The following is a 12525-nucleotide window of genomic DNA, read 5'->3' as shown; positions in this document are numbered from 1 at the left end:
TCATTGCAGAAATGCCATTTTTGCTTTTATATGATACTCTTTCTTTTAGAACATTTGAAACCAGGAATTACAGTTGAGGAAAATACCCATTTAATACATTTCTGTAGGAATCTTGCCTCTCTCAAGCTTCTAACAATGATTATTTCTCTGTCTGTTTCAAATTCTGCAAAGAGAAGTTACTGTGCTGGGGAGGGTGGGCTCAAGCCTTCCCTGCTAGTAGGTAACTCTGTCATGGGAGGCACTTGGGTGGGGCCAGGAACCTGCCCTGACATATTTCCCTGTAAGAGACTCATCCTGACTTTTGGATGACCAAGTCTTTGATGACTGACCAGGAGAATCAATGTTAGCTGCCTTATTTCATTTTCTCTTGAAATAGACTTTTTCCTGGAGTTTTCCTGGGCTCTGCATTCAAAGAGAGCCCTGGATGTCCAGGCCTATTAGCTCATTATATTTCTAGTCATTAATTATTCCAAGAAGAAGTTAGGGCTTTGGCTCAGGCCCTGAGTGAGGGCAAGGGACTGATAGCTGTTTTCTTTGCTGACAGTATGTCGAAAGACCCACACTCAAAAGACCAGTTGACAGTTGGGAGACGTTTAGTAGGAATTTGTTTAGTTAAATAGTAATATTTTTGCTGATTAATCCCTATAATTTTATGAACACATTCCTGTCCTAGGTATTGCCAGTTCTTCAAGACCAAACCTCATCTTTGTTCTCTTCTATCTCCTCAAATGACCTCACCTCATTTAACTTTTCATTCTACCTAATGCCACAATGCTTGGAAAATTATTACTCTTCAGACTTCAGAGTTTTCCTTGCAAAGGTTAATCCTCTACCTGTACTCAGTTTAATATAGTCCCATTTTGCTATAATAGACCTTATTCCAGTTTTCTTCTCTCAAGGTTTATTTTGTAACTCTGTCTAATCTAGCTCATCTTTCTTCCTACTATGCTTATTTTCTCCTCATAAAATAAGTCTGCTTTCCTTCCAGAAACCAGTCCATCATAGGATGAGGCCTGCAGCCACTATTTCTCCTTTTGAGTATACATCTTCCTTTGGCCACCATTCCTTGAAGAATACTACTGGTTTTATGTCCCTCTACACCCTGAACAAAACTTAAAAACAGGGCTAATTCTCAAGCCTTTATTGTATTTTCAATTCAGCTTGTAGTTTTATTCTTTCAGAGTTGCATTTTGAAATAATCACTTTTCTTTGACTACCTACTTGACTTTTCCTGATTTTATTCATTTCACTTAACCTTTATCGTTAACAAATCATTAACATACACTGCCAAAGACCTATACTAATATTTTGTCAAATTCAAAAAGAACTTCCACCTGCATTGAAATTATGAAATAGGTGTATATATATATATATGTATATATATAAAGGTATGGGTATAGGTATATATATATATATATATAGCTTTATATATATATATAGGTATATATATATATAAAGCTTTTTAAGTCCATATTTAACTTATCCTGGAGCTAGGAAAAATTGTTATCATTGTTTTATATTGCATTATAATGATCTGATATATAACATAGTGGTTCAAAGACTCTAAGTATATACACAAGATAGGTTGTAACTTTAAGTACCCATCTTCTTATTTCAAGTGTTTATTTATTTTTGTGTCAGGTAAAAGATTTGCTTAAAAGTTAAGATTCTATGCAAAACACCTTGGATGTAGTTTTCTTATTATGTTTCATTACATTTCTTGAAAAAACATTTATAAAGTAGCAACTTGGTATGCTTTGTCCACAGAAAATTGTTTTTATTTTATTGTTTTAAGATTGTGAATTACAAACAATGCAGAGATGCTTAAGGTCAATAAGCAAATTATATGAACATTTGCACAGATTTCAAGTTTGGAACCAAATTTATTCATGTGATAACTATTCGCTATGCAGATCATCAAAAAGGCAGAAATCTTTAGGATGGGTATTTTCTCTGAAATTTCAAAAGAAAGACTGGATGCAAGACTCAGGCTCTTGTATAATTTTTCATCTCATGAAATTTGATCAGCAAGAACTTGGCTGGTGGAATTTGTAGGCATAAATTCTATCATTATTTTATTCACTCCATAGCTATTTTGTTTGTTTATTTATTTATTACTTTACAATATTGCATTGGTTTTGCCATACTTAGCTATTTGGTTCTTTAGAATTAGTCTTTTCAAGAGAATGTTTTCATTTTATAGCAACAGATGAACTTAAGAAGTGTAAAGGGTCAACATTATTTCCACCTGAGGGAAAACCAGCACATACGATTGAATATGACCATAACACCAACAAAAGTTACCGATGTCGAGGAAAATCAGAACACAAACACTCAATCTGTATAAATGGAGAATGGGATCCTGAAGTAGACTGCAAAGAAGGTAATTTCTTGTCCATAATGTTTTTAAAAATGTATTCTATATCTCTCTAACTTGTAAAAATAGTATCTTTGTCTGCTTCAAGGAAATTTAGCTATTTATCATTCCAAATATTTTCCATCTGCAAGGTAATTTAGAAGCTAAACAAAATACTGTGTCTAAATATTAATTGTATAATGTGCCTTAGTCAGCTATGTGACAAACCACTCAGAGACTTTGTGACTTTAAATTACCATCTGGGCTATAGGTGTGCTCATTTCTATGGGAAAGCCATTGTTTCTGATTTTGTGTATTACACATAAATGTACTTAGGCTTATGCTGAACTATTATGCATTTATCAGCGTATCTATACGTATCAATCTATTTATCTATTTATATATATCTATGTATCTATCTAGTCATCTGTTTCTCTATTTGTTTAACTATCTTGAAAAGACTTGAGACATGTTTACCTGATGAATTCCAGTTAAATAGGTTCATTTCAATTTTCTACTTTTAATATCTGTTTCTCTTCTCTGACTCTATGACATCTTGATTCCCTATCCTCAATATGTTTACCAATTTCTACAAGCCTAGAATATCTATAAAGAAGTTTCAAATCAATAGAAAACCAGATCTACTGTCTAATGTTCAACCTCATGATTCATCCTTTTATAAAGATCCTAATATAAAAATCATACAACAATAAAGCTGTATCAATGGAGAATAAATTATTTAGAAAAGCATAACTATTTGGGAATTAAACAAGCTTCTAAATAACTGCCATGCCGATACATAGTGTACATTGTATATTATGGGCTTCCTTGGTAGTTGAGCTGGTAAAGAATCCGCCTGCCATGCAGGAGACCCCAGTTCAATTTCTAGATCAGGAATATCCCCTAGAGAAGAATTAGGCTGCTCACTCCAGAATTCCTGAGTTTCCCTGGTAGACCAGTCTACAATCTGCTTGCAGTGGGCAGGGTTGGGGGGGGGGTACCTGGGTTCAATCCCTGTATTGTGAAGATCCCATGAAGGCAACCCACTCCTGTATTCTTGCCTGGAGAAGCCCCAAGAACAAAGGAGCCTGGCAGGTTGCAGACCATGGGATCACAAAGAGTGGGACATGACCGAGTGGCTAAGCACAGCATTGTATATTAATCATTATATATTTATGATTGCTTGGTCCTTGTGAATTAACTTTTTTATAATTATAAAATATTTCTTAATATTTGACATGCACCTTGTCTAGAAGTCTATATTAGCTTATTAAAGATAGTTAAATTAAAACAATTTATTATTTCATATGATGAAGGAATTCTCAACAAATTTCAAGAAATTCACGTTTATAAATTATTCTAAATTAATAGCAAGTATAAAATTAAAAGAGCTTGCTACACAGCTTCATCTTTAAGGAAACGAATAACATCTACAGATAGTGAAGTACATATGTTCTACAGTTTCTTCTAGAAACTATAATTTTATGTGAGTATATTTAAGTATGTTATCTGTCTTATGTTAACATTTGAGGATTGCATAAAGCACGAGTTGATTTTTTATGGGTGGATTCTCAATTATTTTAAGAATATGTGTGGAAGAGCCATTGAAATGAAAAATCAGTTAACTATGAAAGTGTTGATTTATTTCTGAACTTTCTATTTAGTCATTTAACTATCTTCATTGCTGCCAAATTACCTTTGTAACTAGCTTTTTAGCAGGCTGAAAGTCTGATAATAGTCTCTAAGTATGTTCTTCTCACTCAATATAACTTTAGTTGTTTTGGTTTTGAACATAGAAATTTCAGGGGAAACTTACAAATTTTGATAAAATATTGGGTTGTATATCGAACGGGATGACTTTGTAATGAGAAACGAATTTTGGACAATTGGCTTCCTTACCATATTGAATTTTGAATTCATAAACATGATATGTCTCTATTTATTTCTGCTTCAATTTTTCCAGACATACAAATAGGGTCCCCTGGGGGCTTAGACAATAAAGAATCTGCCTGCAATTCAGGAGACCCGGGTTCAGTCCCTGAGTAGTGAAGATTCCCTGCAGAAGGGAATGGCTACCCACTCCAGTATTCTTGCCTGGAGAATCCCATGGACAGAGAAGCCTGGCAGGCTGCAGTCCATAGGGTTGCAAAGAGTTGGACACGACTAAGCACACATGAGATCTGATATGCAGTTTGCTTCTTCAAAAAATTCCCTTGATGAAGAATTCAATTTCTTTAATAGGGAGTATGCTATTCACATTTTCTACATTGTCTTATCACTGTGTGAAAGTTGCATTTTTCAAGAAATATCTCTATTTTACCTAACTTATGAAATTGATTGATGGAAAATCATTTCTAATAGACATTTAGCATTCTATTTTTCTTCTAATCCTATAGTATATTTGGTAATATCACCTCCTTCATTTTTGGTATTGAGAGTTGTTCCCTCCTTCATTTTGTGAATAAAGTTTTGTTTTTCAAAATTATCATTTTCAAATTAACCTTTTAAATGCACTCAGCTTCTTCCATTTCCTCTCTTGTCTAATTTTTACCTTGTTAATATTTATGATTTTTAACTTTCTTGATTTTCTGTTTTCTATTAATCTTTCTCAATTTTTTCTCTCTTGTGGACTTAATTTTCCTTTTTTATGATCGCTTCATTGTAATTTCACCCTCTCATTTTTTAAGATAAAAAATGAAAACATTGATTCAAACCATCCTGTTTTTCAAATCTAAACCTGTAAAACTACCTTTCTTTACTTCTAAGTATTGCTTTATCTGTGTAAAACTACCTTTGTTCACTTCTAAGCATTGGTTTACCTGTGCCTCAAAAATGCATAAATATATATCAATTTTATTTTCAATTAACTGTATGTGAAATATTTTCTAATCTTCCTAGTGGCTTCTTTGATGTAACAGTTGTTTGGAAATATGTTTTTTAATTCTTACATGTTTGTGATTTTCTAAATAATTCATTCTCCATTAACAGTAATACTGTGGTATGATTTTTATCTAGAGAGCTGCATGTACACAATTTGAGGATTATCATCAGTGATTACATAGATAATTTATTCTTATTGATTTCTAATCTAATTCCCTTGTAATAGAACACACTGTAAATTTTTAATATTTTGAATGTTATTCTTTGTTGCACAGCATATTGTCTATCTTTGTGATGTTTCCATTTCATATAAAGTATATGCTCATTCTAGTTTCTGGATCAGGTTAACTTGTTCATAGTGTTCTAAAATGTCCCTATGTCTTAAAATAGCTTTTTCTAGTTGTTCTATCCATCAGAGTAGGAAGGCGCTCAGAATTGCTAAAAAGAGGTGTGGATTCATCTATTTCTTCTTTTAGCTTTGCCCATCTTTGCTTCATGTATTCTGATATATTCTTGGATACATTATATATTTATAATGGCTTAGTCCTTGTGAGTTACCTTTTTAATATTTATAAAATAGGTCTTCATAGTTTTCATAGTATGCCTTCTCTGGAAGTCCACATTAATTTATTGAAATATAGATAATTAATTTAAAACACCTGATTATTTTCATGTGATAAAAGAATTCCTAATCAGTTTCATGATATGTGTCCTCAAATTATTCTCTATAAATTAAAAGCAATTGTAAATTAAAAGAAAGCTAGCTAAACAACTTATTCACCCATATCACAAAACTTGAAAATTAAAAAAAAAAATTCTGTGATTTACTGGCAGAAACTATGTTAAATTAAGTAAAATGTAAACTGTATACTTTGGAATCTATGGTATACAGCAAAAACCAAAGATATTTATAGATTAAAACTTGCTTTACAAAATGAAGGGACTTAAGTAATAGGTAGTACAATCTAGAATCTAGAAAAGAACATACATCCAAAGAGCATAGAAGAAAAGAAAAACTAAAATTAAATGTCAATTTTTATAATAAGCTAAAAAGTATAAGTAGCTGATTTGCAAAATATTCAGTTTATGGGGAAATGTAGTGTATAAACTAAATTTTGCAAGACTTTTAACAAATTAAATTAGGACAAAAATCAACATAAAACATCAAACATAAAAGAAAATAAATTCTTGAAAATGCATTGATAAAAATGTCAAAATAGTTAAAACAGAAATAAGAGAAATATTTTTGATGAAACATAAAAGATTCCAAGTCTTTCCTGGTGGCTCTGATGGTAAAGAATCCACCCGAGTTGCAAGAGACCTCGGTTCGATTCTTGTGTTGGGAAGATCCACTGGAGGAGGGCAAGGCAACCCACTCCAGTGTTCTTGCCTGGAGAATCCAGAATCCCCATGGACAAAGGAGGCTGGCAGATTATAGTCCATGGGGTCACGAAGAGTCTGACATGACTGAGTGACTAAGCACAACACGGCACAAAAAATACTCCTATTGACTTAGATCAGAATAGAAAATCTGATGATATTACTATGTATTCAGTCAAACATTTCCCTGAATTTAATACAAAATGTTGGATCGCTGGAAGGATTTATGAGTTTCCAGCCTATACTTGCATAGTGTTTCTAATGAAATAGAAATGAAGTATGACAGGAGAAAGCAAAACCAAGGAGTCATAGAGGGATCCAAATTCTTCCAGGTGTATTCACGCAGTCTTCCCTCAGTTGAGCAGAACAGGCTTTGTCTTCAGATTATGAATTGGATATTTAGGTATCTCTATTTGATGGACTCAGACAGTCTACAGAGGGATCCTTTATACCCTCTGGTCACGTAGAAAAAGCCAGGCTTGCTAATCCGTTAAAGAAGGTTCATTCTTCTGTGTATATATCATTTGACAGTGCAGGCGAGCTAGTGAATTGTACCTCCAGGAGAGTACTGAACTGTAAACAATACACTTTAAATCCCACTGAACATATCTAACTTACGTTGTTCAAGAATCAGCATCAAATTAATAGGTTATTAACTAAATGTAGTTTCTCATATGGCTAAACAACTCCCATGGTAGAAAAATTTGCGAGGGCTTCAATCCAATTCCAATATATCTGATCATGAATACCTGCTTAAAAAAAAAAAAAAGGCCCTGATAACAGTTTTTCCTCAGTACCTATAACTGAGTGAGCAATTCAATTAGGGCATTTTAAAGGCTAGAAAAAAAATAAAATCCCTTTTACATAAATCATGCAAGATTGAGCACAGAAGAATAAAAAGAAGAAACTAAGATCATGAGACAATGAACCAAATGTGATATACTGAAGTGCTAAACAAGCTTAAGAGTATAATTACAGAGTATCATATTATTTGATCATTTATGATATATCATTAGAGCTTTCTGTTTATTGAAAAATTTTCCTTTAATATTTGGCCTTATGCTTTTTAATCAAGAAATCTAAATTTAATATTTTCAGAAGCACAAATACAAACATGCCCACCTCCACCTCAGATTCCCAATGCTCGAGATATGACAACTACTGTGAAATATCAGGATGGAGAAAAAATATCAATTCTATGTAAAGAAAATTATTTAATTCAAGATGCAGAAGAAATTGTGTGCAAGGATGGGAGATGGCAGTCAATCCCACGTTGTATTGGTAAGCAGTGCATGCATAAGTTTGTTTAAAATATTCTTTAAAGAAGATTAATACTCCTCTAAGCTTTGTATCCTTCCATGGCGGCTCAGTGGTAAAGAAACCTCTTATAATGCAAGAGATGCAGAAGATATGGGTTCAATCCCAGGATGAGGAAGATCCCCTGGGGGGGAGGGTGGCAACCCACTCCAGTGTTCTTGCCTGGGAAATTCCATGGACAGAGGAAGCTGGTGGGCTAGAGTCCACTGGGTCGCAAAGAGTTGGACATGACTAAGTGACTGATCATGCACACAATCTTTGTATGGATCAGCAAGATGAAGTCCTCTCTGTCTCTTCCAATTTATCTTGAAAGAGTAAATCACAGTTTCAGTTTATGAACTGATGAACACTCTTTCACTTCTGATGTGAAACGCAGACAAACTCCTTGGGCTACTGTGCAAATAACAGGTAAAATTTATGTTTATGCAAACTTTATTCCTAATGATCAAATGGACGAGAATGAAGGGACAACTGGGCTACCCAGCCTGGGAGTCATGGTCCTAAAAAATAATCCCCCAGAAATGCTAACTTAGAAGTCCAGAGTAACTTGTGCACAAGAAAGCCAGAGGGCTTTAGGAAACAGAGCTTCTTCTGTTCTTTAAAGGCATACAAAATCTCACATACTCTGTGTCCAAGTGAAGAGGCATCAGTGGGAAAGAGGCTTGGGTTAGACTAATTTGTTTATCTTTGTAAAACTTCTAGAGAGATAGGAGACAATTGGGATCATAGATACTGGTGCCAGCCATCATGAGAAACAAGTACCACTTTAGAGTTCTCCTTAACACACATGTACATAGCTTACTAGCACCAGAGGCTTAACAACTCACCAGCATGACAACACCAACCAACCCCAGACTCCACTGGGCTCCACAGCTGCTACACCTGCATCTCACCCTGCTCTTGGATGTGATATCAGCAGCTCAAGTACGCTTAGGCCCTGAAGCCAGCTCCATCAACACTTCATCCTGCCTGTGAGTGGGCTGGCAGCCACCACATGAGGCACAGTCCTCCTGGGGAGGAGGTGGGACCCTTGCCTACCAGTGCACCCAGAGTAGTTGGCATTGACACAACAAAAGGGCACCCCTATATCATCTAGATCTGCTGCACAGATCCTACAGAGGAGACCATTCTGTTGGGCCCCATAGACTTCTGCATAAGACCACTTCTCTAAGATCAGGAATACACCTAACTCTTAGAAATAAACACAGTTAGGTAAAATCAGGAGACAGAGAAATGCATTCCAAATGAAGGAATAAGACAAAATCTCAGAAAAGTTAGTAAACAAAGTTAAGATAAGCAGTCTACCCAATAAAGTATTCAAGGTAATGACCATAAAGATGTTCAGTAGACTCTAGAGAAGAATGGATGAAAGCAGAATTTTAAGAATAAGAAAATATAAAGGATTAAACAGTGCTGAAGGATACAACAGCTGAGATGAAAAATACACTAGAGAAAATCTATAGTAGTTTAGAGGATTCAGAAGAATGGATCAGAGATGTGGAAGACAGGGTAGTGGAAACTTCCCAAACAGCATAGGAAAAAGAAAAAAGAATTTATAAAATGAGGATAGGTTCACAGACACCTGGGACAACATCAGTACCATTCTCATTATGGGAATCTAAAATAGAGAGAGAGAGAGAGAGAGAGAGAGAGAGAGAGACTTATTTGAAGAAATAATAGCTAACCTTTTCTAACCTGGAGAAGGAAAGAGACATTCAGGTCTCAAAATCAGATAGTCCCAAAAAGAGATGAACCTGAAGAGGTCCATACCAGGACACAGTATCATTTAATGGATAAAAAAATTAATAATGTTGTTGTTCCAAAGTAAATGGCAATGGGATCATACTTATAAATAATTACCTTAAATGTAAATGGGTTGAATGCCCCCAACCAAAAGACAAAGACTGGCTGAATGCATACAAAAACAAGACCCCTATATATGCTGTCTAAAAGAGACCCATCTGAAAACAAGGAACACATACAGACTGAAAGTGAAGGGGTGGAAAAGATATTTAATACAAACTGAGACCTAAAGAAAGCAGGAGTAGCAATACTCATATCAGATAAAATAGACTTTTAAATAAAGCCTGTGAAAAGAGACAAAGAAAGACACTACGAAATGATGCTAAAGCTGAAACTCCAGTACTTTGGCCACCTCATGAAGAGTTGACTCTTTGGAAAAGACTTTGATGCTGGGAGAGATTGGGGGCAGGAGGAGAAGGGGATGACAGAGGATGAGATGGCTGGATGGCATCACTGACAGAATGGACGTGAATCTGAGTGAACTCCGGGAGTTGGTGATGGACAGGGAGGCCGGGCGTGCTGCGATTCACGGAGTCGCTAAGAGTCGGACACGACTGAGCAACTGAACTGAACTGAATGATCAAAGAATCAATCCAAAAAGAAGATATAACAATTATAAATATATATGCACCCAACATAGGAGCAGCTCAATACATAAGGCAAATGACAACAAGTATGAAAGGAGAAATGAATAATAACACAATAATAGTGGGAGATTTTAATACCCCACTAACACATATGGACATGTCATCCAAACAGGAAATTAGCAAGGAAACACAAACTTTAAATGATACAATGGACCAGTTAGACCTAATACATATCTATAGGACATTTCACCCCCAAACAGTGTAGTTCACCTTTTTCAAGTGCACAAGGGCCATTTTTCAGGATACACCACATCCTGGGCCATAAATCTAGCCTTGGTAAATTTAAAAAAAAAAAAAATTGAAATCCTTTCAGAGATCTTTTCTGATCACAATGCGGTAAGATTAGATGTCAACTATAGTAAAAAGAAACTATTAAAAATGCAAACATATGGAGGTTAAATGACACAATTCTTAATAACTAACAAAATAAGGGAAGAAATAAAAAAATAAAAATATGCATAGAAACAAATGAAAATGAAAACACAACAACTGAAGACATACGGGAATCAGTAAAAAGAGTGCTAAGGGGAAGGTTCATAGCTTTACAAGCTTACCTGAAGAAACAAGAGAAAAATAAATAGCCTAACTTTACACCAAAAGCAACTAGAAAAAGAAGAACCCCAGGTTTAGTATAAGGAAGGAAATCATAAAAATTAGGGCAGAAATAAATGAAGAAGAAACAAAGGAGACCATAGCAAAATTTAAAAAAATCTAAAAGCTGGTTCTTTGAGAAGATAAATAAAATAGACAAACCATTAGCCAGACTCATCAAGATAAAAAGGGAAAAGAATCAAATCAATAAAATTAGAAATGAAAATGGAGAAATCAGAGCAGGTAACACAGAAATACAAAGGATCATAAGAGACTATTATCAGCAAATATATGCCAATAAAATGGACAACTTGGAAGAAATGGATGAATTCCAAGGAATGTATAACCTTCCAAAACTGAACCAGGAAGGAAGAGAAAATCTTAACAGACCCATCACAAGCATGGAAATGGACACTGGAATCAAAAATTTTCCATGAAACAAAAGCCCAGGACCAGATGGCTTCATAGGTGAATTTATCAAAAATTTAGAGACGAGCTAACACCTATCCTTCCTTGGTGGCTCAGAGGGTAAAGCATCTGCCTGCAATGTGGTAGACCTGTGTTCAATCCCTGCGTAGGTAAGATCCCTTGGAGAAGGAAATGGCAACCCACTCCAATACTCTTGCTTAGAAAACCCCACAGATGGAGAAGCCTGGTAGGCTACAGTCTACGGGGTTGCAAAGAGTCGGACATGACTGAACAACTTCACTTTCACTTTTCTTTTCAACACCTATCCTACTCAAACACTTCCAGAAAAATACAGAGGAAGGTAAACTCTCAAACACATTCTGTGAGGCCAACATCACCTTAATTCCAAAACCAGACAAAGATGCCACAGAAAAAAGAACACTAAAGGCCAATATCACTGATGAACATGCATGCAAAAATCCTTAACAGTATTCTAGTAAAGAGAATCCAACAACATATTAAAAAGATCATACATCATGACCAAGTGGGCTTTATCTCAAGGATGCAAGGATTCCTCAATATTCACAAATCAATCAATGTCATACACTACATTAACAAATTGAAGGAAAAAAACCACATATGATTATCTCAATATATTCAGAGAAAGCCTTTAAGAAAACTCAACATCCATTTATGATAAAAACCCTCCAGTAAGAAAGCATAGAAGGAACATACCTCAACATAATAAAAGTGACATATGATAAATCCACAGCAAACATTATCCTCAATGGAAAAAATTGATATCATTTCCCATAAAGTGAGGAACAGGACAAAGGTGCTCACTCTCACCACTACTATTCAACATAGTTTTGGAAGTTTTATCCACAACACTCAGAGAAGAAAAGGAATCCAGATTGGAAAGGAATCCAGATTGGAAAAGAAGAAGTAAAATTCTCATGGTTTGCAGATGACATGATCCTCTACATAGAAAACGCTAAAGACACCATGAGAAAATTAGTAGAGCTAATCAATGAATATTTGCAGGATAAAAAATTGCAAGATATAAAATTAATACACAGAAATTCCTTGCATTCCTATACATTAACAATGAGAAAACAGAAATTAAGGAAACAGTCCCATTCA

General features: G+C 34.9%; 1 protein-coding gene across 2 annotated transcripts in view; it reads left to right on the top strand.

The window, feature by feature from the left end:
* Window positions 1-12525, top strand: part of LOC138090487 (complement factor H-like) — a 63232-nt gene that overhangs the window by 26872 nt on the left and 23835 nt on the right. For both annotated transcript variants that reach the window (XM_068986106.1, XM_068986107.1), the window contains exons 7-8: window positions 2204-2383; window positions 7715-7897. In XM_068986106.1, the coding sequence (XP_068842207.1) occupies window positions 2204-2383; window positions 7715-7897 (363 nt within the window). The remainder of the gene's footprint in view (window positions 1-2203; window positions 2384-7714; window positions 7898-12525) is intronic.

Source organism: Capricornis sumatraensis, chromosome 14 (genome assembly GCF_032405125.1).
Source record: "Capricornis sumatraensis isolate serow.1 chromosome 14, serow.2, whole genome shotgun sequence".
NCBI classification, from domain to species: Eukaryota; Metazoa; Chordata; class Mammalia; order Artiodactyla; family Bovidae; genus Capricornis; species Capricornis sumatraensis.
This window is presented reverse-complemented; position numbering and strand designations above follow the sequence as displayed.